At 33.3% G+C, this 26947-nt stretch overlaps 1 protein-coding gene across 4 annotated transcripts in view; it reads left to right on the top strand.

The window, feature by feature from the left end:
* The window catches only part of NEK7 (NIMA related kinase 7), a 165356-nt gene that overhangs the window by 104740 nt on the left and 33669 nt on the right, over nt 1–26947 (top strand). For all 4 annotated transcript variants that reach the window (XM_003823069.4, XM_055110070.2, XM_063597983.1 and 1 more), the window contains 4 exons: nt 734–796; nt 2284–2394; nt 16113–16221; nt 17105–17212. In XM_003823069.4, coding sequence (XP_003823117.1) covers nt 734–796; nt 2284–2394; nt 16113–16221; nt 17105–17212 — 391 coding nt within the window. The remainder of the gene's footprint in view (nt 1–733; nt 797–2283; nt 2395–16112; nt 16222–17104; nt 17213–26947) is intronic.

The raw sequence follows: 26947 nt of genomic DNA, 5'->3' as shown, positions 1-26947 counted from the left end.
CCTGTTTAGACATTTCTTCCTAATTACCTCTACCCATGAAATTTTAATTCCACAAATACAGTATATCTGTTTATGTGTAGTACTGTATGTGTATCTATACTTTATACTTAATAGAGTAAAATTTTGTTACCCTTCTCCACAAAGAACCAATTTTCACCCCCTTGGAATGATATCACCCTTGTCAAGAATGCATGCATCAGACCTTTTAGACATGATTTGATGGAACAGATTAATGGTTCAGTGCTTGGGTTCTAGATGGATAACTCTGAGAATGAATTCTGCTTGCTCTGTTGATTAGCTGTGTGACCTTTTGTCACTCTCCTTAGCTTTCTAAAGCTTCTCTTCTTCATCTGTAAAATGGGAATACTACTATTATCATCCTCATAAGGTTGTGCAGTACATTTAGCATATATTAATTGCTCAACATATATTAGCTATTACTTTATCATCTTAATAATCACAACTTTAATTTTGTTCATTGGAACTTAAGACCTGAGTGTTAAGGGATATCTACCTGTTCTCTTTATCCATTTTTTTTAAATACTGACTGCTGAAAATGTAAGCAATGTTGGTAACATAAGATACCTACAGAACTCCTTAATAAAGAAAAGCTAATCAGAAAGAAAATTCCTTAGTGTACAAATAATTACATGTAGAGTATTAAAATGAATTTACACAATAGCTTGAACCATAGGTTATTATTTTATTAAGTAATTCTGGGTTCTGTTTTTAGATATTTGATTTAATGGATGCCAAAGCACGTGCTGATTGCATCAAAGAAATAGATCTTCTTAAGGTAATTAATGAACTGTTGACTCTTTTGAACATAACATGGTGATAAAAGTGATTTACTAAAATATCACACTTAAACACAAAAAGGTTTTTAAGACTTACGCTACACTGATTTCAAGTAATATTATATAAGGTTAAATTTCAGTATACTGAAGAATGTAGTTATTTTTTGGATTTATTGTTAAATAACATAATCAGAACATTTGTAGGACCAGCTTTTTTTTCTCATTTCAAAGTAGGAAATAGATAAAATGGGCATAAAACATTGAAGAATTTTTTTTTCTTGACCACCCCAACAAGACATATTCTAAAGGTTAAGTAATATAAATGCAAATTAGCATTATCTCAACATGTATTATATTGAGAATGTGGACTAATCAAAATGGTTCACATGCATTTTCTAATGTTTCAATACTTTTTCCAGACTTAGACAGAGTGCATGTAAAGAGTATGCCAGGAATTAGCTTTTTAGTTTCTCATCTACTAAGAATATGACTGAGATTTCAGTTATTTCTGCACTGCTTCTTTTATAGTGAAGTTTCTTTTGAGAAATACTGTGGCCTATGTTGTATTTTTAACTTTTAGTTAAGACTTGGCTCTTTTTTTATGCCATCCGTTTGTGTTAGTGCCTAAAATGAACCAGATTTATGCAAAAAGGAAGAAAGTAAGGTCAAAACAATGTTTTCTGACTATTCTGTTAGTTGTAGTTATTTCTTGGCACATGAAGTAGCTGGCTTAAATATATGTAAACTTTTACTGTGGAAATAGCATGTCATCATAGAAAATTTGCAGCGAAAACTTTAAGTAGAAAGAAGAAAGTCACCCATACTTTCTGCATAATTTCTCAGAGAAACAATTCATCTTGTATTAATATGTTTAAAGATTGAACAGAAGGATTGCAAATGAGTAGGGACTGATACCTATATTTCTACAAGGTAAAATTTTTCTTAGGGATGATTTTATGAATTGGCTCACATGAATAAGTCCTGTATGTTATTTGATATAAAAGCAATAGTTAGATATAATATAGTAGGTACCAGCTGTGTTTTGTCTACTAGCTGGACTTATTCTAGGACCAGCCATAACTTCCAAGTAGGAGTAAAAAGGGATACTTTATTTATCATTGAGTGTTCCTAAATGAAAGTTCTCATTTTGAGGATGTAATTTTTAGCAGTTGGCGACCTAATTCTATCATTTACTTCTTGCATCTGTTGATATGCTTATTGGGCATAGCAGTACTTTTAAATTAAGATTTAAACGTAAAATATATTATTTCTAATAAAGAATATTAAGATAAATTAATTCATACCTAGTTTTACTTTTAATAATTGTAATATTTGTTTCACAATTCACTAAAGAAAAGTATACTGTCATGTTAAGATTTCTGTAATTTAAAAAATACGGTGAAGTTTGTTCTTAAGTACAAAACTATAAGTGACTCTTGGATATTTACAGTAAGAAAACTTTCTGATGCCTGTTTTATTTTCTCAGCAACTCAACCATCCAAATGTAATAAAATATTATGCATCATTCATTGAAGATAATGAACTAAACATAGTTTTGGAACTAGCAGATGCTGGCGACCTATCCAGAATGATCAAGGTAAGTTTTGAAAAAATTGTCTTAATGTTTTGTTTTGTTTTGTTTTGTTTTCTAATAGAATTGTCTGTTAAACACATAGGGATATTAGATATTTTAAACTAAAGACCTCAATGCAAAGCTTATCTGATAGATATGTAACAAATAGTAGATGGTTAGTGATCATAATTCTGAAACTGGTTTACTTGGTGATGTTTACACTGATCAGCTTAAATATCTAAACACCCGAAAACCAACTTGGAAAGAGGCCAAGATACTTGTCTTCTGTAAGTTGAGTTAAAGTTTTGCTGTTTGATTCTCTGAGCAGACCATGCTTGATCCTGTGTCTCTGGACATGAGTTAAAGGAGGTGGAAAGAGACTCTAGAGCAGCTTGACCTGTTTCTGGGGGGGAATCCATCAAAGAAAGTGGGATTTGCAGTCAGACCTTGGATATCAACCCCACATAAAAGTTGTTTAACCTTCTTTTCTAAGGGCATATTAATTCATAATTAATATAATTAAGTTGTTTAATCTTCTTTTCTAAGGGCATATTAATTGGGTTTAAGTTCAGCTGCAATTAATAGAAACCCTTAAATAATAGTAGCTTAAAAACTGTTTGTCCTTGGGCCAGTTACTTCTCTGTGTCACATTTTCTAAAAAACACAGTAATAATAGAACCTACTTTATAGGATTGTTGTAATGATTGAATTAATTAGTATTTATTAAGAGCTTAGAAGAATGCCTCACACATTGTAAGGCTATGTAAATGTATCTGCTGCTGCTATTATTATTGTTATTGTTATTATTTCTCTGTCACATAAAAGTCTGGGGCTAGTGTGGTAGCTCTGCTCTATCAAGAATATTTTAGAGACCCAGCCTATTTCTAGCTTATCAAGTCACACTAGGCTTGAAGGGACAAAGAGTACATGCTGGCTTTATCTTAAAGCACATTCCTGAGTGCTGCCTGTCACACAACATATTCAACTTCATTCCCTTGGCCAGAATGTAGTCTCATGAACCTATCTAGCTGCAAGGAAGGCTGGAAAAGAAAGTCTTCATTCAGCTGGCCATATGCCCAGCTAAACTTCTGTTACTATGGAAGACAAGTTGAACCATCTAGAAACAAACAAGAATAACCGAATGAGAAAAACAAAAGCTATTTATTCGAGCTTGCTGTAGCAAGGGAGTCAGCCAGTCATCACTTGCATCTTGGCAGAGAATTAAAAGCAAGCAAAGGAATGAAAGGTTCATAGAGGGAAGAAAAGGGAAGGCTTTGGGTATGCCCTGATGGGAGGCTGCTGACATAGAGAAGCTATAGACCGGCTGACTAGAAACAGGACGTCCTTGTGATTGGTTAGGAGTACATATTTGGCTTTCTCTGGTTGGTCCTAGTTAGAGGCAGAGACAAAATTAGGGAAGCTGTCAGTTATTAATCAATTGTTATAGAAGTTACTGTTTAGCTTCCTAGATTGTCCCTAGAGATAGCAGTCTGGCTTCCTGCAAGTCTAACTTATAGCACGCTGGCTTCCTGCATTGTTTAGTGTAGATAAAGAGTTGATTTCCTGGGCAGGTAGGAAAGATTGATATGTGGTTGGATATATGTACATACATTAGTACATATGCCTTTAAATAGATGGATGGATATGTGTACATACATTAGTACATATGTCTTTAAAAAGTATACATATAAACATACTATATATTATGTTACTTAACCATCATAATAAAACTATATGACAGGTATTACTGACCCAATTTTATTTATATGGTCCTTCCTTTTTCTCCCTCACTCCCATGTCCCAGAAATAACCTCTAACCTTTACGTGCACAAAACCTTCCCAACTTTACTTACTATCTTTATACCCATTTAAATATAAGAATATATACTAATACATTTATTCTTTCTCAGACACATCACGATTTATTTTATTACTTTGTTAATAATTGGATTGTTTTCATTTTTTATTCTTACAGAGAAATCTCAAGTACAAAGCCTTATCTACATCAATACAACTATATCTATACGTACTCTATTGTCTATTTCTATTACATAGATTCATATAAATATTGCTGAGTAAGAGTATGCACATTTTAAATGATAATAGCTATTGCCAAATTAGTCCCTTAAATAGTTAGTACCAATTTGTAGCTTTTAAAAAATAGCTCTAGATTTTATTTTTTCATTTATTAGACATTTACTATGTGCCAGGTGCATGGTTCATGGCTTTTTGGAACTCATCATCCAGTGGGAGAAACAGGCATTTGACTAATACTAATATAAAACTATATACCTGCAGTTGTAATGAGTTATATAAAGGAAAAGTGTGGGTTATAAGGGATGATTATAACAGGATCTCTGAAACTACACTGGTGAATTCAGATGGCAATTAAAGGATTTTAATCAGTTGTCCTAGTTATTTAATCTTAATTGAGCCAGTTTCTACATCAATAAAATTGGGTCAGTAATACCTGTCTTACAGTGTTGTTATGATGGTTAAGTAATATAATATATAGTATGTTTATATATATACTTTTTAAAGACATATGTACAAATGTATGTGCACATACCCATCCATCTGTGCCTGTATGCATGTATGATATCTGATAGGTATTCACATTTTCTTTATTCCATTTAAACCTCTGATCACTACTCTTCTTCTAGCCCCCTTGCATCATACAAATCTACCCTTTTCTACTCTTCAAAGTTGACTTTATTCCTCCAGTTTTACAGAGTATTTAGAAGTCACTAGACAGGAGCACCCTCACCTTCCCATAACTGAACCCGCTAGACCTACTTGTGTCTGTTACTGTTCTCTCCTCCTTCTCTCCTGTTACCGTATTCTTGTTAGATAGGAGGGATTGTTATGTGTCCCCCCACCTGGGTTCTCTATCCTTTCTCTGCCTGTATTCTCAGAAATCTTAATTCCTATCATTATCTGTTTCCAGTCCTAGATTTATAACCATTGTGCACTTCTGAGTGCCTTCTCTCATCATTTAAATATGCTCAGGTCACTGTTATTTTAAACATATTTACATGTATATACATGCACACACATCTGTTCCCCATTCATTCATTCATTCATTCATTCAAGAAACTTATTTTCCAGTGGGGAAGTCAAATAAAATGCTAAAAGCAAGTAGAATATATGATATGCCAGATGTTGATAAATCAATTGAGAAAAATAAGGAGTTTGTAGGAGGTGTGTTGCTATTTTATTTTATTTTATTTATTTAATTAATTTTTTTGAGATGGAATCTCACTCTGTCGCCCAGGGTGGAATGTAGTGGTGCGATCTCAGCTCACTGTAACCTCTGCCTCCCAGGTTCAAGCAATTCTCCTGTCTCTGCCTCCCTAGTAGCTAGGACTACTGGTGTGCACCACCACACCTGGCTAATTTTTGTATTTTTAGTAGAGATGGGATTTCCCCATATTGATCAGGGTGATCTCGAACTTTGACCTCAGGTGATCCACCTGCCTCAGCCTCCCAAAGTGCTGGGATTACAGGTGTGAGCCACTGTGTCCAGCCTGTGTGTTGCTATTTTAAGTAAGATGATCTCAGAAGACCCTCTTAAGTCCTACCACTCTCACCTCTGCCTGCCTTTTCCTTCAATTACTACCCTAGTTCTTTTTTTTCCTTCACAGTCAGACACTTACTCCTGACCCTCTTTCCAACCTACCACAGGTAATGGCTCTTCAATGACCTCTCTCATGAAACCAGAGGACTTTGTCCAGTCTTCATTCTGCTTGATTTCTCAGCAGCATTTGGCTCTGCTTTTCATACTCTTCCTAAAACACTCCTCCATCGGCTTATTGAGTCCCACAGTGTCTTGATTTTCTTCCTACCTCTCTGGAGACTATCATTTTTCTTAACTGACTCATTCTCTTCTTCCTGGCCTTTAATGATGGAATTTTAAGTTTCAGTCCTTGACTTTTTTTTTTTTTTAATGTTCTTACGTTATAGCTGATCTCATTCATATCTACGGATTCAATTACTCTCTATACTCTTGTTGACTTCCAATTTTTTATCTTTAGCATGGAGCGCTCTTTAAATTCTGACTCTATATGGCTCAATATGTCTGTAAACAAATTCCTTACAGACTACCCATCCTCCCATGTTCCCTAACTCGAGGCCTGGCACCAGTTTATCTCATGGTGCACTCTGGAAACCAGGACTTTTTTTTGACATTTCACTCTCCCTTACCTCTTCTTTTCAATCTCACCAGATTCTGTTTATTTTTTCTTCTAAATGCCTTTCAAATTTCTCCACCCAGCTCCCTTTCCATTTCTCTCCCTATCATCTCTTATTTGGAGACAGCGAGAGCTTTTTGTCTCCCAACATCCAGCACCCATTCCTTAAATCCGTTTCTCCATCAGTCTTTAAGACGTTAGACGGGAGAGAAACAAAGAAAAAAGAAAAACTTCCTTTCAATCACATCTTTCTAGGTTTTCACTTTAAGGGTAAAGACTAAAATGTTTGGCGAGATTCAGCAAGCCTTGTGTGATACAGAAGATACGCTCCCTCAGAGAGGACCAGAGTCCGTTTTGTGTATTCACATATCCCAAGTGCCTAGAGCAGTGCCTAGCACAGAGCTTGTGCTCAGCATATATTTGCTATGGAATCTGACTCCTGCTCTTGCTGTGGTTCATTGGCCTTTCATTTCCTTGAATGTGATTTTATTTTACCTGGGATGCTCTTCTTCTCCATTCTTGGCTGACTTTATTTCTGCTTGTACTTCAGTTCTTTACTTAGGTATCACTTCCTCAAGCATTTTCCTTTGACTCGTAGAGTACTTTATGGTATAAGTGCTCCCAGAGTACCCTTCCTACATAGCACTTAGTAATATAATCACGTATTCATGTGTGTAATTATTTTATTGGTGTTTGTATTTCCCATTAGACTTAAATTTCTGTTGAGCACAGAGACCATGCTGGCTTTGCTTGCCTGGCTATCTTCAGCTTCTAGCTCATAGCACCAACTTCAATAAATATGTAGTGAATAGATGTATAGAAGTTGGTTGTTTTACTTCTATTACACTTCTCTGTTCCAGGGCTCAGTAGATAACATGGGTGGTTGTATAACTGTCACAGCAATTTCCTGCTGCTTTATGCTCTCGTTTCATAGAGAGTTGCTGTGATATTCAGTGTATTTTTTTACGGGAGTGGGGTTGGGTAGTTAAGAAATTCTAAAATTGTTTTCTGAACATGCTTATTAGTTCTGTAAGCAGTTCTTTATAAAATAGATTATATCAGGAAAAAAAACATACGAACTTCTTTTGTGAAGGAATAGAACAATGCCTCAAAGCTTTACAAAGGACAGCAGTGAATGCTTGAATTGTAATGAACATGATTCATTTCTTTTTAGTGAGTAATATTGTAAATCATTGTGCATCATAACAATATATTTCATTCTCTCAAGTCTTCAGCTTAATTGGGGTACAAGAGGAAATATAGCTTCTGGTCTGTATTCCAGAAATGAACCTCTGGATAGCATTGCATCAAAGATTTTTACAAGTAAATAATTAATTGGTTCAGAGCAGGCTGACAAATATAATTAAGCAATTTATAGTTGAAATATTCAGTATTTCTCTAATTAGTGACAAAGGAATACCTGAGGCTGTGGTCAGATGAAATACTTCCCAAATGAGTTTTAGGATAAAAGGAAATCTAGAATTTTTCATCATAATTTCTTCATTATCAGCAATCAGAATTTTAAAGGAAAATCGACTCTTACAAAACAGATTTCAGTTAAATTGTGCTGTGTATGCCATATATTTTCTTTATTGTAGTTAAATTGGACACATACATGCTCCATTTTGTAGTATGTCTTATTATACTGTTTATTTCACTATTCTAATGTCAAGAAACATATTTGGTGATGAAGACCCAGTGTAGAGGAAATTAATCTCAAAAATATATAAATAAGAGGATTTTAAAATTTCAACTTGTCAATAGAAATGTTACTAAAATATATTTTAAATTTTCATAGTTCATTTCACAAAATATACTTCATTCATTGAATTAATTTGTAAGTGCCTGTATTTATAACTACCTATTTGAGTTATATAGGTCAATTTGAGACAAATAGAAGAAACTATAAATGCATGTATTTAATATTATATATTTTTAAAAATTGTTTTGCTAGACTAGCAATAAAACAAAATGTAACCTAATATTTTGAGAAGAAACTCAGAGGTTTGTTATCTGCCAAGAGAATGTCGTACCATATCACAGTGGCTAAGGAGGAAATGAATATTATTCTTACAATTTTTTTAGTGAAATATGCAATACAAATAATTTAAATGGATGTCTGTTTCCTGCCAGGAGTTTGGTACTGCACAAAATAAATAAATAAGACCATCATTTCTTATTTCTAGGATATTTAGGTATAGGCTATCTTCTTAGATTGCTGACTTTGTATTTTCTACCTTGTTACCACCTGTAGGTCATTCCTTCTAAATTTGCTAGGAGCCTTAAAACTCTTTTTCTTTATACATACATAAGATTAATTTTACATACTGATTTTTCATGTGTTTACAACTGTATTTTGTATTAATTTTTTATTGCTGCATAGCAAATTACTACAAATTTAGCAGCTTTAAGCAACACAAATTTATTAACTCTAGATTCCTGTGGGTCAGGATTAGTGGGTTCTCTGCTGAAGGTCTTAGAAAATTGAAATCAAGGTGCCATCTGGGGCTGTGAGCTCACTGAGGTTCAGGGTCTTTCTCCATGTTCACTGGTTTTTGGGGGAATTCAGTTCCTTGAAGTTGTATGGCTAAAGTTCCTACTTCCCTCCTGGTTGTCAACTGGGGGTATCCTTAGGTTCTTGAGGCTGCTGGCCATTTTCTGCCCCATTCATCTCCACAACCTGCCATTGTGTTCCCTTAAGACCAGCAGGAGAGTTTCTCTGGATTCAGATCTCTCTTGACTTTTTTGAATGGCTCACCCAATTAGGTCACGACTACCCATGCTAATGTCCTTCTTGATTAACTCAAAGTCAGCTGATTAGGGACCTTCATTACATCTGCAAAATCCCTTCTTCTTTATAACATCATATGAAATGGGAGAGTAATTCATAATATTCACATGCCCTACTCACATTCAAGAGAATGGGATTATACAACAGGACTTGAGAATTTGGGGGGAGTGAGGTACATCTTTTAATTCTGCTTATGACAGATGTTAATAAATTAGTTAGAATGTCAACCATGTTTTGGAGATAACTGTTATCTTCAAATATTATAACTTAAAAATCTTGTTCACATACTTGGTTTGGCTGTTTTTACATTTGCAGACACATTTTTATTTGTCCTTATCCAAATGTAGAGGTTGTATTGGAAATAAAATCACTTTGAAATGTCTTTTACACTCTTGGCCTTTGGATCCTTAAAGCAATAAAGGTGTCCCAGCAGTCCCATCTCTCTTTGATAACTCTGATTTATTGTTTACCAGGATACCCACACTTTCCATTTCAGCATCTGGACAAAGTGTATAGCCCATATCAGACAATTATGAGAACTGCCAGTGATTCCAAATGCAGTTTCCCACTAAGTCTTTTGTATGAGATCGTCACCTGTCTTATATTTCATTTTAGAATTATTCTGAAGTCCTAAGGTTGCAAGTTAGTAGCACTATCTGAAAAAACTACCCAGGATTGAATATTATTTTATATATATATAAATTAAAAAAATATATTTCATATATATATATATACACACACACACATAGATACATTTACTTAGGTACCTATACATAACATATGTACATCTGTTTGTCTATATCTGTATAAATTTATGTCTACATATGGTATGTATATGTAGGTGTGTTATATAGAATTATTTTTTTAAGAGCAATGTTACAGATAAAATATCACTTGGGTTTTCCTTGATACTTAAGTAGTTTGAAGTCGAAGCAGTATAGAACTTAGAGATTTTAGGAAATTGAACACTTTATACCATGAAATGACCATTATTTAATTCTGTGAGCATAAATAAAAGGTGATGTACGAACTTTGAACTCTGTTTGCTTGGAAAAAATTGAAGATAATTTTGAAGGAGCTTATTGCTCCTTACATTTGAAGATGATAATGATATAAAGCTCCCTTTTGTAAACCATGTAATACCATCGTGAGCAGTAATTTTGGTAACTGTAGACACTTAAGTAAAGATAAGGGATACAGACACCATTATGTTAAGCATCTTAATTTCTCTCCTTTAGATTTCAATTGAGATACTTTTACTGTTCTGCTGTGTTTTCTTTGTTCATTATGAAAATTAAAATATCTCTTCAACTCTCTTAGCGTTGTCTAGTATAACATAGCAAGAAAATTTATTAAAGAGGGAAATATTTCTGTTTATCTTTGTGACCTTCTATTTCTCCTCGAAGACTGACTGACTGTTCTTTTTAATCTCACTTTATCTATCACTAGTACTCTGATGCAATAGAGAAAACATTTTAAGTATTTCCAAGTATTTTCTTATCAGTTTTAGTAATGTGGAAACTTCTCTTAAGAATTATTCACATGGCAGCAATGCAGGGACCATTCTTTTTAGTAATTCTGATGTATTCATGTGTTTTTATTGTTGATCTTTTAGTTTTTTAATATTCTAAATAAGTTGCCTTGATATTGATGTACCAGTTTTCAGGAGGCAACTGTTTTGGGGAAGTTTTGTGACTTTATGGGTACTTAGTTTTCTTGTTTGCTAAATAATTTAAGAGGTTTTTTTCCCTCAAGGTGTAATTGCTCATGAAAAATATTTTCTGTTTCACATTTTCTACCCTAAGATGAAATGTATTTTTGGCTTGCATTAATAACTTGCACCATTTTAACTTTTGGGAATGAATTGATTATATTTATATTCTATTATAATCTAAAAACAGCTTAGCACTCTTAATAGATTTTCCAACATTACAGGAAAAGACAAAGACTAGTAGACCTTGGATAAGAAGATAAAATGAGATGCTAGTGATAAGTATTCTCAGTGATCTCATGACTGTCAGGCCCATCCTACTTTACACCTTCTAATGCAACTTAAGATATCTGAATTGTATTCATTGTGCCAAAAGAGAAAATACTTATGCACTGTAAATTAGTGTTACATACCAAAATTTTAATTTTATATAATTTCCCACAATTGTGTATAGCAAATATTCGTGAAGTTTAGTTTGTTGATACCTCATTATGCCTTCCAAAGAAAAATGTTTCCATAGAAAGATTAATAAATGATAAAAATCACACTTAGAACTGTCCATTATACTTCCAGAAGCATCCTATCTTTTTCATCACCCAGTCTCTGTGAATTTAATTCTTTGAAATAACCACGACAAAATATAGTCTTATAAAATTGCATTATAATTACAATGCTGTGTTTGAGAACTTAACATCCCCTCTGATGGTAAATGTTTGACCTAATTACAAACTTATAACAAAGAATTCTAACTGCTTGTCATCTCATGTTAAGACCTTTTATAGTATTAAATGGACCAATAGGGATCTCTGAGGTTTTTTTGTTGTTGCTTTGTTTTTACTAATTGGATATATGAAGGATAAGGCATACCAAGAAACTATTATTTTTAAGTATGAAATGTGCCAAACAGACATTTATTATTTCTGTTTTATTTGAAACTAAGACTGTAGACCCACAGATTATATTTTAGAAGTGGTGGAGACGTCATAGATCGTCTCCAAACTCTGTTTATAATAGAATGAGGAAGCTGAGACCCATCAAGGTTAAATGGTTTTTCAAGGTCACACAACCAGTTACTGTCAAACCTTATAATCAGGTCTATTATTATAAGATGGATATGGATTGTGTTAGTGGCACATTTAAACATTTGACAACACTCCAAGCAGGAAATGCTTCCTTATATTTAACATAAATCACTTACTTCCTCTTACTAGATACGTGGAAGAAATGGAGAGCAGCTGGTGCCTGTAATTCTAGTTCTCTTATGACTTCATTATTTCTCATCATTTAATTAACATTTTTCCTAATCCTCTTCAAAAACACCTTGCACACCAGGATTGCATTTTTTTTGTTTGTTTGTTTTTTATTTTTTTAACCACAGCAGTACATTTCTAAAGGATGCTTAGTGTATGATTCCCTGGGTTGGCTACACAATTGCAAGTCCATTTGTTAAAAATTAAAAATTTTTAAGATGGCAGTAACAGAGCTTTAAACCAAGTGCCAGACCTGCATAACACAGGTTTCCTGCCCATGAAGCTGACCCTGATAGTTCCAGATATTTTGCCTGAAATTTTCTTTTTTAAAGATTAACATGTCAAACTTTATGCTTAAATGTTTTGATATGCCACAGAGAATAGTAATTTTTTTGTAAAATAAGATCATTTTCTATCTTTCTCTGTTGATGAGGTTATGCTGGGTAATATCACTGAAGCTCTTCCTGAGATTTCTTGAGGAAGAATATTAGAATTATATAACTCAGAAATAAGTAGTGTATATTCTACTTGGAGTTGTAATGTCTAGAATGCAGCAACCAAGTTACTCAATGGAGTTCAAAAATGATACTTAGATATTCACTGTCCACTATATAATTGGATTTGGTCTTGGTCATTTAATTTGTAGTGGGATGTTTGGAGATGAATAATTTTAAAAAGAGTGTGTCTATTAAGATGTGACTATTTTCCCAAAATCTTTGAAAGGAGACAGCTTGGATCAGCTATAGCCCTTTTTATATTAATATAAATCACTTAGGTGGTGACGCAGATGGGTTTTACCAGATATGCTGAATTTCACCTAAGTGAAATGCTGGTAATCTTCTTACACATAAGTCAGAAATAATATAATCTGATGTTTGTATATACATACTTTTATATGTAAATTGATTAGCTTTTTGTCACATCTGATTTTTCTGTTTGAATAATATCCAGTATTTATTTGAATAATTTTGATAAAAGTGGAAAAGTTACTTTTAAAGTAAATAGTATTTGAAGATTTGCATAGGGAAAAGACTAGCCTACTTAAAAAAAAAAAAGACTAAACAAAATTATGTCCAAGTTATCAGGTATATCTGGGTGTTTATTTTTGCCTGCCCATAAATTTTCGGATACTTTATTTTCAACTATAAAAAAGTTGCAATTCTATTTCATAGCATAAATATTGTAAAAGCGCCCTGTCACATATTCTTTCATTTTCTTATAAATATTTATATTGATACCAACTTTTAGATGGATTGGTTACATTATTTATTGCTATATTAAAAACTTACTATATAACAAATATATGTACATTTTTACTTTTTACATGTTGGCATTAGTTTTTTTTTTTTTAATCAGCTAAACATTTATATAGGGCTGCCTTTTTTCAAGGGAAACAGGATTTTCAAACAATAATGCTCTTTGGCTAGATAATTAACTTTTAAAAAGATATGTGTTTATTAGAATAAATTTTAAGAGAAGATTGTTCTTTCTTTTTTAAAATTCTTTGGCTTTATGGAAGTTCCTGCTTTGTAGTGCTAATATACATTTTACCCATAGTAAAAAGAATTCAAATTTTCATTGCCTTTTTGCTGTTCATCCTCTTTTAAGAGATAGCCAACAGTGCCACCATCAGAACAGACAGGCTTTTCTCATTTTAAGTGTTGGTTTTCTCAAAAAACAAAAAAAAAAAACAAACCCAAAAAACCCTATACTTAAGGAGTGGTTTAAAAACCACATATGTTTAAACACACACATTAAAAATAATGAGAGATACTAATGGCATAATGAAACTGCCTTTATTTTGTGAAAAAGTCAAATTCATGTCATTCTTTAAAGGCCTATAACTAATTTGGATACTTAACTCTTAGACCAGGTCATTCTGAGTAGTAGTATATTGAATTCAGCTTCTTGTCATCAGGTTTAACTTGTAAGTTACAGTCTCAAAGAATACAAAAACATGAAAATAATCAGATTATCTTGGTCCAGTAACGTCTTCCCTATTGTGCAATTTGGGGGCAATTTTTAAATTATGCCTTTTCTTTTAGATTTGATTTCTTTTTTATAATGGTATTTAAAAAGTAAACTGCCAACTACATTATAATTATGATGATTTCAAAATCCGTATTAAAGCATAAAAATTTGTTTTCATGGTCTGATACACACATGATATGGTATATTTATTTTTGAATGAAAAGAAACCTGGTCCCCATCTTCCTGTTGACATCAAACAGTCCTCTGATATGCTAATCCAGCATCAGGGAGAGCACATATACAGGGTTTATTTGGACTCATTCCAAGTCTGAAAGAAAATTATGTGTAAAGAACTGATTGTGTAGCATTGCCCCCTTTGAATGAAAACTGATGTTGACACAGTCTGCAATTAAAAAGACTTAGTATTGAAACATGATATGGGAGGTTTCTAACATTTTAGTAAGACCCTGATTTGCTTTTTAATTACCTGGTCATCTAATTGTTATTTATTCTTTGGGATGTAATGTTACTGATATGATAACTATTGAAATTGCTAATAAATTTATTTCTGTAATATGTGTTATAAGAAAGATTAAACTAAGATTATTAGCTTTTCCTTAAAGATTTATCCTTTGGTACATACCTTGAGTACATATGAGACAGTAGATATAATTTTTTGCTAAGTATGAAGTAAGGATATCAGCAGATTTCCTTGTACTGTTTTTCCATTCAGCCTGCCCTCAGCTGGTCACAGGTATAAAAACTGAAAGGTAGCTGTTTTAGAATTTTCTCAAGTATAGTTCCTCCATATTCAATAATAAAAAATCAATTTAGTTGGACTTCTCAAAATGTCTTTGGATAAATTGCATTAAAGTACGTATTTAAATTTTAATACCTATATATATTTTAAAACAGTTAAAATTATTAGAAAATTTTATGGAAACCTATTACAATGCAATATTCATGTTGGTCATTTATAGATATTGTTAAATGGGAAACCAGTTGCATTTTGTTTTTGAAAAATAATTTTTATGTGTTGAATCTTTGTAAGTCTTATGAAGCTAAGAACTTTGTCCTTGAAGTAGTATATTATTAGTATAGTCTTCTAGCAGATTTATTGTAGAAAAAATGAGCATAAATAAGTACCTCTGGTTTTACAATTATTGTAGTATTTGCCCTCTTATGTGCCAGGACCCCTCTCCTAAGTAGCCTATTGGTGCTGTCAGCTTTATGCCTGGGCATTCCTGTAAGGTTTTTCTTCCATGGAGTTTAGTTTCATTCATTCAAAGCAAAGTACAAGTTTGACTTGCATTGTGCAGTAGAAATATTCATGAAAACTTTCTACATAAATTCCTTTTATTTATTTAATTTTTAATAAATTATGATATTTCAAATCACCAGGGTGGTTCAATATTTAAAAGGAATTCTGTAGTGAAACCTTCTGCCAGGAGAAGAATTGTCTTTTAATGAACATAATTACCTACTGGTATCTAGACTTTTTTATTCTGGCTCTTCTTAAAATCAAATTTGACATCTTCCTTTTAAGACAAGAAATTGTTTTATATAGATGTTAATTTTTTGAAATAGTGGGACATCACAAAAATGTACTGTTACACAGTTTCCGCTAACCTTAGTTATAATAGGAAAAAAACTTAAGCCATTATGTCAGATAAAATTCTTGGAATAATTTCAGTATAAAGATCATATGCTTTTTAGTTGATAATGGTAGATAAAATTAGCTGTTTTTCTGACTTATGGATTTTTGCTTACCAGAATCCAGTCTTGAGAAATTTTAGTTTTTATAGTTCTTATTTTTAATTTTCAAAAAGCATTTTAAGAAGCAAAAGAGGCTAATTCCTGAAAGAACTGTTTGGAAGTATTTTGTTCAGCTTTGCAGTGCATTGGAACACATGCATTCTCGAAGAGTCATGCATAGAGGTAAGATAAAATCATTAAGTACTTTTAATCTTGTTTTAAATGATGTAAGTTCTTCAAAGTAAATGTCTTCAAGTCAGTACATAATACCATACTTTTTCAGGTAATTATTTTCAAATTATAATTATGCTAGAATGTTAAACCTTTAAAGCACTACTAGGTTTTAAATAAGAATGTAAATTAATCTTCTGCTTGACTCTTTTGAGCATCTTACTAACCAGTAAGATGCTGTTGGTAAAGATAAGACAGCAATCAAATATATATAAGGAAGAGTTTTTTGTTTCTTCAAATAAACAATGTATATCATAACCACTTAGATTTTTAATATTCAGTATTAGCTCAGCATTCTTTTCATTCAAGTGGTTGAGCAGAGTGTGTTAACATTACATTAATAAGTAATTGATCCGCTGATACTGAAGTGTGAAAAATTTTAATACAATTCATTTATGCAATTAAGATTTTTAAAGCCATCTAAGTAAATAAATATGTGCCTTATAGTGTTGTCGTGGTTTTATATTTTATGCAAATCTACCAGTAAGTTAATTTTTAGTAAGATATTTTATTTAAAATTGATATCAAAAGGACACGTGTATTTTGTGCTTTGAATTTCACAGGTTTTTTGAAAATGGAAAACAAAATGCATTTGAAATAGAAATTAATAATCATGTTCATCATGCTACATTGATGATTAGCTGTCTAGCAGAGAATCGAGAACTCCTAGGTATTAGGATATATCAGAATTATTCAAAATGAACTAATTGGTTGATAAATCAAACTTTCATGATTAAAATAAATTTTAAATTCTGTCACGAAAAGTAGTTGTTAATTCCTTTAAAATTTCTAAAATGTCTATCATCTTTTACCTGATCCCGTCATTTATTCACAGATATAAAACCAGCTAATGTGTTCATTACAGCCACTGGGGTGGTAAAACTTGGAGATCTTGGCCTTGGCCGGTTTTTCAGCTCAAAAACCACAGCTGCACATTCTTTAGGTAAGAGACACAATATAATTTCATTCAGTTACTTTGTGTATGTGTGATTAAAAGATAAGAGGTGTACCAATTACATGCCAGCTCTTACATTCTTAATAAAACTATTTTAAAAATCACCAGGTCCTGAACAGATGCCTGCAACTCTCTATTAGGTATAAGGTTTCCTCTAATATGACAGTTGGATACTTCTGTTAACTTGACCTCAGGCAGACACTGAGTTAAAAAAAAAATGCTGATAAATCTGGTTTAACTATTGCCATAGAAAAGTCCTTTTATTGTACATTTAATAATAGATAATATGGTGATTAAGCTGTCTCTTGGAAGAAGACTTCACCTGACCATTTAAAAATACAATAGTAGTTTGTAAATTTTTATTTATTAAAATAAAGTATATGGTTGTGAGTGTTATTGTTTAGAATTAATAGAAATTACTAAAAGAGATCATTTTTAAATTGAGTAACTTAAAAGGAGTGATAGGGCTTATCTTAAAACTCCTCAAATTATATATTCTCCTTGTAAATACAGGACTTAGATCAAATGGTGACAATCAGAATTAAGTAAAAGTTACATTAAAAATAAGTTTGCTTAAATTTAATGGTGCTCATCTTTGGTGTCATAATTTCATAGAAAGCCATTTTTTTTAATAAAATTGTTTTGAGATATGAAATAAAATCCTTTTAAATGGCCTGATGAGGAACAAATGAGTTATACTAAATAACAAAATAGTGAAATGAGCATCTGAATTAGTTGACTAGAGATTTTGAGTTTTTCTGGCTTTGTTACCTAAGGTTCCATGTGGCCTTGAACCTGTCATCGAATTTTTCTATATTTCTAAAACAGTACCTAAAACGTAAGTAGGTACTCAGTTAATATTTGCTGAATTACAAAATATTGTATCCTAATTTCAAGAGTGTTAGAAAGATAATGCTTTGCATTTTTAACAGGATTTCAATTTTGTCAAATATTTTGAGAAAATGAAATTTCACAGTGATGCTGGATAACATAGTTTTTTTCTCCTTTCACTTCACATTTATTTTCATAGAGCGTTATAATTTTTCCTGAATAAAGAAATTTGACATGAAATTCCATAAGAAATGGATAAGTTTGCCCAGCACTTTAATAAAGTTTTATTGGGGAAGTTACAGTACCTGCAATACAAAGAGTGGAGGAGTTCTATAGAGAAAACCTTGGACTGTTCCAAGCCAGGGCCATTTATCACTAGTAGATAGCATGTTTTCACTTTATATTACTCATCTGAATAGAAGAATGTCATAAAAGCATTCTGTCACTAGTTTAGTTAGATATGCCAGGCTACAATTACACACACACACCTGCACATGCCCCTGCTCATGCACACACGTGTGTTGTTTACATGCTGCTTTGCAGACTGTCTCTGAGCCTGCTGTAGTTATCCAGTCTGAAGGATCCGGCATTATTATATGAAACCCACTTCTTAACCGTTTTGTTTGGTTTGCCTGATACTGCCTCTTGTAAAAGTTCTAAACAGAATTTAAGAACATATATGCATCTCCAAATTGAGGTGATATGCTAGTAGAAATTATAGAGTAAAATTAATTTGAATAGATTTAATAGTTCATTATGAATTTCTCATACCAAGTTTTATCAAAATCAACTTACCTAGGGTCATGTAATTATATATATGTAATATATATACATTATGTATATTTATATAATATATATTGTTATATATATATAATGTGTGTATATATACACATTATAAATAAACATATGCTCATGCCCATAATTACTAAGCATTCTAAGACATACCTGAAATACAGCAGTGAAAAAATAGAAATGAGACTGTTTTCTTAACGGATGAATCATAGAATATTATTTTTTTCACAAGTATTTTTTGTTTTACATATTATTTTGAGAAAAAATGTATCCTTAAAATAAGAAAATTTCCTTTATCCCTTGTCTTCTCTGTGAACTGAAGATTTTGATTGTTTAAAACTAAAGTTCACTAAACATAGTGCATTGAATACAAATAATTAAAATTTGGACTCCAGTCTACTAAGGCTCTTTGGACTCCATAAAAATCCTACTTAGAAGAATCAGGAAAAATTCTCTGCTAACATACAATATGTATAAAATAGCAAGGATAGAAATCCTGACAGACATTCTTGATGACAAATTGACCCTAATTTTTACTTTTGGAAAAGTATTACTCTGCTATGTTGTCATATATTTTTAAGAGCAAATTTAAGTTTTCTTCTCAGAGTCGGCACTGAAAAGTAATTGAAAACGTGGTGACCTATGCAAATTTATTTTGCTTATAGAAAACACAGTAGAACTATAGATTTTATTGAATGTTGATTCATTTTTTAATTTTACTGAGGATACAATCTATAGGTCATGATTCATCCATAGAGCAGGTATAAATTTCAGTGAAACTATAAATAAATGAAATCTCTATGTAGTTCATAAAGAAAAATCTGAGTAAGTTTACTTTAAACAAAGTTTGTACTGGAGCCAAATTTCTTTTAACTTTGGAAAGGAGGTATTTTCAGGAATTTAATTTTAAAATGCAAAGATATATAGGATTTTAAAAACATCTTATGCATTTATATTTTCAAAATACATTTTTGTTGAAAAATCAAGATACGATTTTAACTCATTTTAATTCATTAATAGGATCGTGCACTTCCAAAACTATTTTGTATTTAACAGTCCTTAAGAGATGGGCAAGTCTTTGCATTTTCAATTGTCTATTCATTTTGTGTCTCTTATTTGTATCTTTTCATTCCATAATAAATCAACATACAATAAAACCTGTAGTTCTGTCTTCTGTAGCAAATAAAGTTGTATAGGTGGCCACATTTCCAATTAGTTTTCAGAACCAATTCTTAAAAGTATGATGACATAGCATAGTAGTAATTCCTTTAATATAAGGATTGAAAATTACAAATACTAAATCTGATATTGCTGCATGTTCAAACTATGTTCAGATCTTCAAAACAGAAAAATATCCTAACAGGTCTTCACTTGTTTTTCTGCTTCCTCCCTGCTACCACCACATACATTGTCTCAAAATATCTCTACTTTCCGTTCCCTCATCCTTACTCAACACTGACTTCACATTTGGACTAAGAGATTACCCTCTTTTGTTTCTGATATTTTTCTTCATAATCCATTCTGTGTGTTTCCACTAGAGTTATCTTCCTCAAAGACACTATCTGATTGTGTTACTTTCCTCAAAATCCTCCTTGGTTCCTTGTTGCCTGAAGAATGTCATGCAAGGTCCTTGGCCTGGCATTCAGCGCCCTTTACAGTTTGGTGTCCTCTAACTTTCCACTCTGATTATTGACTGACTGTATCTCCCCAGTTCATGATGTGCCAGCCATGTTTTTCCTCTTGCTTTCTTGTGAACATGAGAAAAAGCATGATGCTTTGGGAAGAATTTAGGATTTTCATGCTCTGTAGGACCTTTATCAAGCCATGTATTAACTTTTCTAAAACTCAGTGTCTGGATTTATAAAACTAGAAATGCAGGTAATAACCATCCTATGTTGTCCCTTAACTCCTAAACAGTCCCTGACCAAATAATATAATGAATGCAAGTGTTTTCTTAACACTATAATGAACTGTATAAATGTTCAATTGCTTGTGGTGGTGGTGAAGTGATGAAGATGCAGAGAAAGAAAGGGGGAAGTGGAAAAGGAGTTCTCCAGGTACAATTTATTTATTCTGCCTGAACTGATTGATTCAAAAAATAGTTTTCATACCTGTTATATGCAGGTGCTATTCTAGAGACAAGGAATGTAGCCTGAGCAAGACAAGTCCATGTCCTCAGGGAGCTTACCTTATGGTGGGAGGAAATAGATAATAAAGCAAACAAAAAACTAGGATGAATTATTAGTGATATGACAGAAAATGGCCAGTTGGGGAACTAATTTGGAGAGAGTGAGGTGGGGCAAGTCCCTTCTGAGAAGGTGATATTTAAACTGAGATGTAAAGGATATAAAAGAGGCAGCTATGAAATAATGTCCCAGGTAGATTGAAGAGCATTTCATACAAAAGGTGGATACAGGATAAGCTCTGTCTGCTGGAACTGAGTGAAGAAAAGACAGGGCTGGATGTAGGAGCAATTCACATTTTATTCTAAGTGCAGTGGCAAGCTTTCCCAAGGTTAAATATAATGAGAGCGATGTGATCTGGGTTGAAGACAGTAGCCATGAGCCTCCTTCGTTCTTCTTTTGGCTAAGCATGCCCAGGGTAGTCTCCTATCTTCAGGGTCTTCTGTGTCCTGCAAGTCTGCATCTTTTCCTCTCAGAGTACCCTTAGTATGTGCTACCCAGAACTGAGCAGAGTACACCACATTGGAACTCATTAGCCCATAGAGCAGAATGTTTACACTGCCTGTGGTCTGTGATCTATATGGTTGTTTGGTTTTTTTTGGTCTCCTTATCCTCCTCCCACCTTCACTTTTGTTTTTACACGAAGTTATGTTAGGGAAGATTTTCAATTGTTGTTTTTGTATTAATTTGGATGGAGGTGTGGCTAGGGAGACTAATTGTAGGATATTTTGACATAAGTGTAGGACACTTATGAATTTTGCCTTATTATTTGTCAATCTTATAAAAATATATGTTAAGAAACTTATCTATATCTACATCTTTAAAATTTATGATGAGGGCACAACTTTCTTAAGCTTTCTAATAGTGTAGGTCAGTGGCTTTCAAATTTCTTGACAATGATGGAACTGCATTACATTCTGATATTGTCTGTTCTATGTTATTTCACTAGAAATCACACTGGTTACAGCCCACTAAATTGATTTCACAACTCGTTAATGGGTTGTATGACCCACAATTTGGAAAACAGTGGTCTAGGTCTGCAGCGCCTTCATGCTGTTTCATTTACTTAAATGCTAATTCCCATTTCTACCTACTTTTGGACATTCTCCAGACTTGTTATCTGGCCTGTTGAATTGGTCAATCATAAATTACTCATTTACACAGCTTCTTGTGCTTCTGGAGGGGTATAATAACATTTATCATAGTTCTTTACAGTTTGCAAATCATTCAACTCTCTAAAATCCTTACACATACACGTGAACTATGCACATGAGCTGTTCGTATTCTAAAGTTGAGAAAATGAAGCAGAGAAAGGTAAACAGCTAGAAGATAGTGAATAGGTCTGTGGCTTCCTAGTCTGGGTTTACTCTCGCATGAAGTCTGTTTTTTCATTATGTCAGTTCCTTGTGACATTTTTTCTTTCTTTATACTGTTTTCTGATTTGTTGTTATTAGATCTAGAAATACTATATTCGGCTTTGTTACATTGCTTAGGAGCCTACATATGAAGACATAGTTTGCTGTCTCTCCTAGAATTGACTACTCTTGCTGCTCCAAGATTCAGAAGTAAACAGGAAATAGGCCTCTAGGATATCAAAATCTGTCTTCATGGCCATCTGTCCACCCTTAACTTTAGCTGATATTTCTAAAGAAGTGGCTATTTTATACTGAAAGCTAAAATTTCACCAAAACTTGTGAAATTGGAACACGGCAATCAAGTAATAAATTTTCTCGTATCGTAAGAGGCAAAATGTACTTTTGGTATATTTCTGTTTCTTAAGTTACTCTGAGGTCTCCTTTCAGCAAATAAAAACATTCTGACCCAGAGGCAGCTTACTAAGAGATAAGTATCTTAATCATTGAATATTTAAACATATAAACAGAATACCAGAACAATTTTATATATTCCAAATATATACTATTTCTAGGCAAATCATATCAAACTTCCCTTATTTCCTATAATAGTGACCCAGGAGAATCCTCTGTTGCTACTAAATATTAACAATAACAGCAATGGCAATGAATACGAGTACTGTATAGCATTTAAAAATTTCTGAGCATTTTAAAGCACATTTTCTCCTCTGTTCCTCAGTGTTGTGGGTACAGTAAGTTACAGATGAGAAAACTGAGATCACTCTATTTAAAACTGAACCTGACTGCCCCCGCTTCACTCCCACTCCACCCCTAGAACTCCTAAACCTTACACTATTTTATTTTTTCTTTTTTCCTTAGGACTTAGTATCTTCTGACATGCCGTGTAATTTACTTATTATGCTTTGTATGTATTGTCTCTCCCAGCTAAATGTAAGTTTTATGAGGACAGAGATCTTTGTGTATTTGGTTCCCTCATGTATCCTAGATACCTAGAAGAGGGGATTGCTCGTAATAGATACTCAATAAATATTGATTAAATGAATGAAGCTTAGAGACAGACTACACACATAAAGGGTGAATTTGACTAAGTGTATCAGTAAGTATAGGTTAGATTATGCTGCAAGAAGAAACAATACAAAAAAGCCTCAATTGCTTAGCAATGAAGTATGTTCTAATCTTTTGTCACCCACAGTGAGTTGTAGACGCTTGTTGGTCTTTAAGGTAGCTGACGTCCCTTCATGTGGTGACTTGGCATTCCAGGCAGCTTCAGTCTTGTGTTATATTCATATCAACATACGTTTTTGTGATCCCATGAGGGGAAGAGAGCATGGAGAATCACTTACTGGCTCTTAATTAAGCCCTTCTGCTTGAATGTAAAAGATTACTTCCATTCACATTTCATTGGCCAAAACAGATCTCATGGCAATGAGTATCTCAAAGGGACAGGGAAATGTAATTCTCCTATTTGTTCAGGAAGAGGAGAATCAGAAATAATGAATATGAGTATTGTTCATGGCTTTGAGATAGAGGAAAAATACCTAATTTCAATTTTTTTAAAAATACTGCTTGTATCCTTTTTCTACTTGTTTATTTTTGTGACATATTTGTAGCTATTGCAACCAAAGGGTAATTAACTCTCTTAATGGGAATGGGTGGTAGTGGTGAATGAATAGTGAGCCGTTAGGAAATTTACATCTTTCTAAATTGGAAAATTCTAAGCAGAGAGATTATCTTTAAATCCAGAAAGATTCATGAGGTTCACTGGAGTATTGATCCCTGGTGACTTTTCTCTGGATCAATAAATCTGCAGTTATCCCTGCTGGACTTGCTTTTGATAAGAGCTTATTTTGGTCAATTTAAAACATTTATAATAAAAAATAGTTACTTATCAAGCTTCAAATACTCATATGGACTAAGTGCCATGTAGCACATTAACTGATTTCTATTCTACATCTCTTTGAGATAGGTATGATTATCAAGTTTAGATTTCTGTCAGTTAGTGACCAAGCCAGAGTTCATTTAAATTACAAAGGACCATAATTTAAACCTGTATACATTGCGTTATTAACCATATTATTATTCTTCTTTTGGCGAATGTATTGGCTTCTCCTGCTCCGCCACCCCTGACAAAAAAGAACACCATCCCAAAATGATCCAGTGAGCTTTTAGAGGTCAAAAATTTTTTTTTTTGAACCATATGCATTTTTCTCTTACCCCCTCGGTCCTTACGTAATTCTTGGTGTGAGGTAGGTCCATACCACATAGAATTGAGTGTTTCATTCTCCCACTCAATGCATGAATCATTAACACGTTTGTGTTTATTTTCAATTGCTGCCCTAACACATTACCAAAAACTTAGTGGCTTAAAACAACAGAAACGTATTATTTTTCTGTTCTGTAGGTCAGAAGTCCAATATGACTCTAACCAGGCTAACATCAACGTATCTGTAGGATTGCAGGACTTCTGGAGGTTCGGTCCATTTCTTGTCTATTCAGATTATGGCAGAATTCCGTTTTTTGGTTTTGTAGGACTGATGTTCTTGTTTCCTCACTGGCTGTGAGCTGAGGGCCATTCCCAGCTTCTAGAGGCTGCCCTCATTCCTTGGCTCCTGGCTTCCTTCCTCCCTTTTAAAAGTTAGCAGTGGTGGAGAGTCCCTCTCACACTTTGAATCTCCCCTGCCCCTTCTGTTGCATCTCTTACTGATAATCTAGGGTAATCTTCCTATTATGAAGTCCTCAACCTTTATGGCTGCAAAGTCTCTTGCCACTACCGTAACATAAACAGGTATAGCACCAAGAGGCGAAGATCATGGAGGCAAAATTTCTGCCTGTAACGCCATTTTAATAGACTAATTTAATAGACATTTTAATAGACGCGACAGCTAGGGAGACATTCATATCCTCCTCTAAAGCATAATTAGGTGAAATTGTTTAAAAGCTAGAGAGGTTCTAGGCTGGGTGCGGTGGCTCACACCTGTAATCCCAGCACTTTGGGAGGCCGAAGCGGGTGGATCACGAGGTCAGGAGATTGAGACCATCCTGGCTAACACGGTGAAACCCCATCTCTACTAAAAATACAAAAAAATAGCTGAGTGTGGATCACGCCACTACACTCCAGCCTGGGCAACAGAGCAAGACTCTGTCTCAATACAAAAACAAAAACAAACAAAAAAAAGCTAGAGAGGTTCTGCGGAAGAGGTTCCAAAATTAGAGGAAGTTTACATTTACTGAAAATAAGTATTTCTTTTTTGAAGAGATATTTTGACTTTAGATTTTCACATTTTTATTATAGGTCTTTAGAGGTACTTTATTGCATTGTAATTTACATTTACTTTTCAAGGGAGAAAATGCCACACTTGGCTTAATAAAAATTTATAAACAAATCATTTTCTTTCATTGTTAGCTTACTGCATGTTTGTGTGTGAGTTTACTTGTATGTGCTTGTTGTACATCCTAAAAATGAGATAGATTTTTGCTTTAAAAAAAAAAAAAGCTAACTAAAACTCTCTCATATTGATCCTTGTGCTAAACAAATATTTGAAACCTCTCGGGAGGAAATTATGTTCTTGTTTTTGTTTTTGTTATAGGATTGCTTGAACTCCTGTTTACCTTTCTCAGTGAGACAAATGGTTCTTTGATTTTGTAATATTGCCAGCAGAGTAAATGCATGGCCATCATTCAAGCTCGATATCAGAATTTTCACACTAGAGTCTCTTGAGTGTACAATTCGTGTTGCCCACACTATTTCCAAGTGCGATATATCCTCTGATTTCAACTTAGAAAATTAGTGTTCTTGAACCAGGCATTAAAACAGTTTCATTTTTGGTGCCAGGTGCCACCTGTGGTCACATACTTGTTTTTCCCACACCTTTCCTAGCACCTCTCGATAGATCTTTGGCTTATTCCCCTTCGTTGTTCAGGGTGATTGAGAGCTGTAAAGGCAGCATATGTTCAGTCAGTACTATAGGCTGCTTTCACTGATTTATTTTTAACTTTCAATCCCTTCTTGACTTAAGTAATTGCTCTGGTAAGAAGCTATTATCTAATTTTAAACAGTGTACCTTTAACCTCCCAGCCGCCATAACAGGTATTTATTTAAATCGGCATAGCTGCAGAGTAGCATAATTTTCACATGTGGCCCATTGAACCTGGACCCTTATTCCTGGTTTTTCTTATGTACATGCTGTGACTTTTAGAAGATTTCTCTGCTTCTTAATTTGGAAAGATACAGATATTTTTTTCAGTTGTATTTCACAGTGGTCAGTTATAATGAAATAACCATCTGCTTAAATGCAAGAGACAAGAACTACTTAGGTTTGAATTCCAGGTCTACAGCTTACCAGTTTTATGATGTTTGGCAAGTTACCTGACCAACTTCCCTATGCCTTCTCTCTAAAGCAGTATAATAATTGAAACATCTTATAAAACTACTTTATAATAGTCCCTGTTTTCACTGGACTGTGAGCCCCACAAGATCAAGGATTTGTCCTGTTTACTTCTGTCACCACAGGACCTAGAATTGTGTATGCCATGCAACAGGGCAT

Source organism: Pan paniscus, chromosome 1 (assembly GCF_029289425.2).
Source record: "Pan paniscus chromosome 1, NHGRI_mPanPan1-v2.0_pri, whole genome shotgun sequence".
Lineage (NCBI taxonomy): Eukaryota > Metazoa > Chordata > Mammalia > Primates > Hominidae > Pan > Pan paniscus.
Note: the sequence above shows the minus strand (reverse complement) of the source record. Positions and strands in the feature narration are given on the sequence as shown.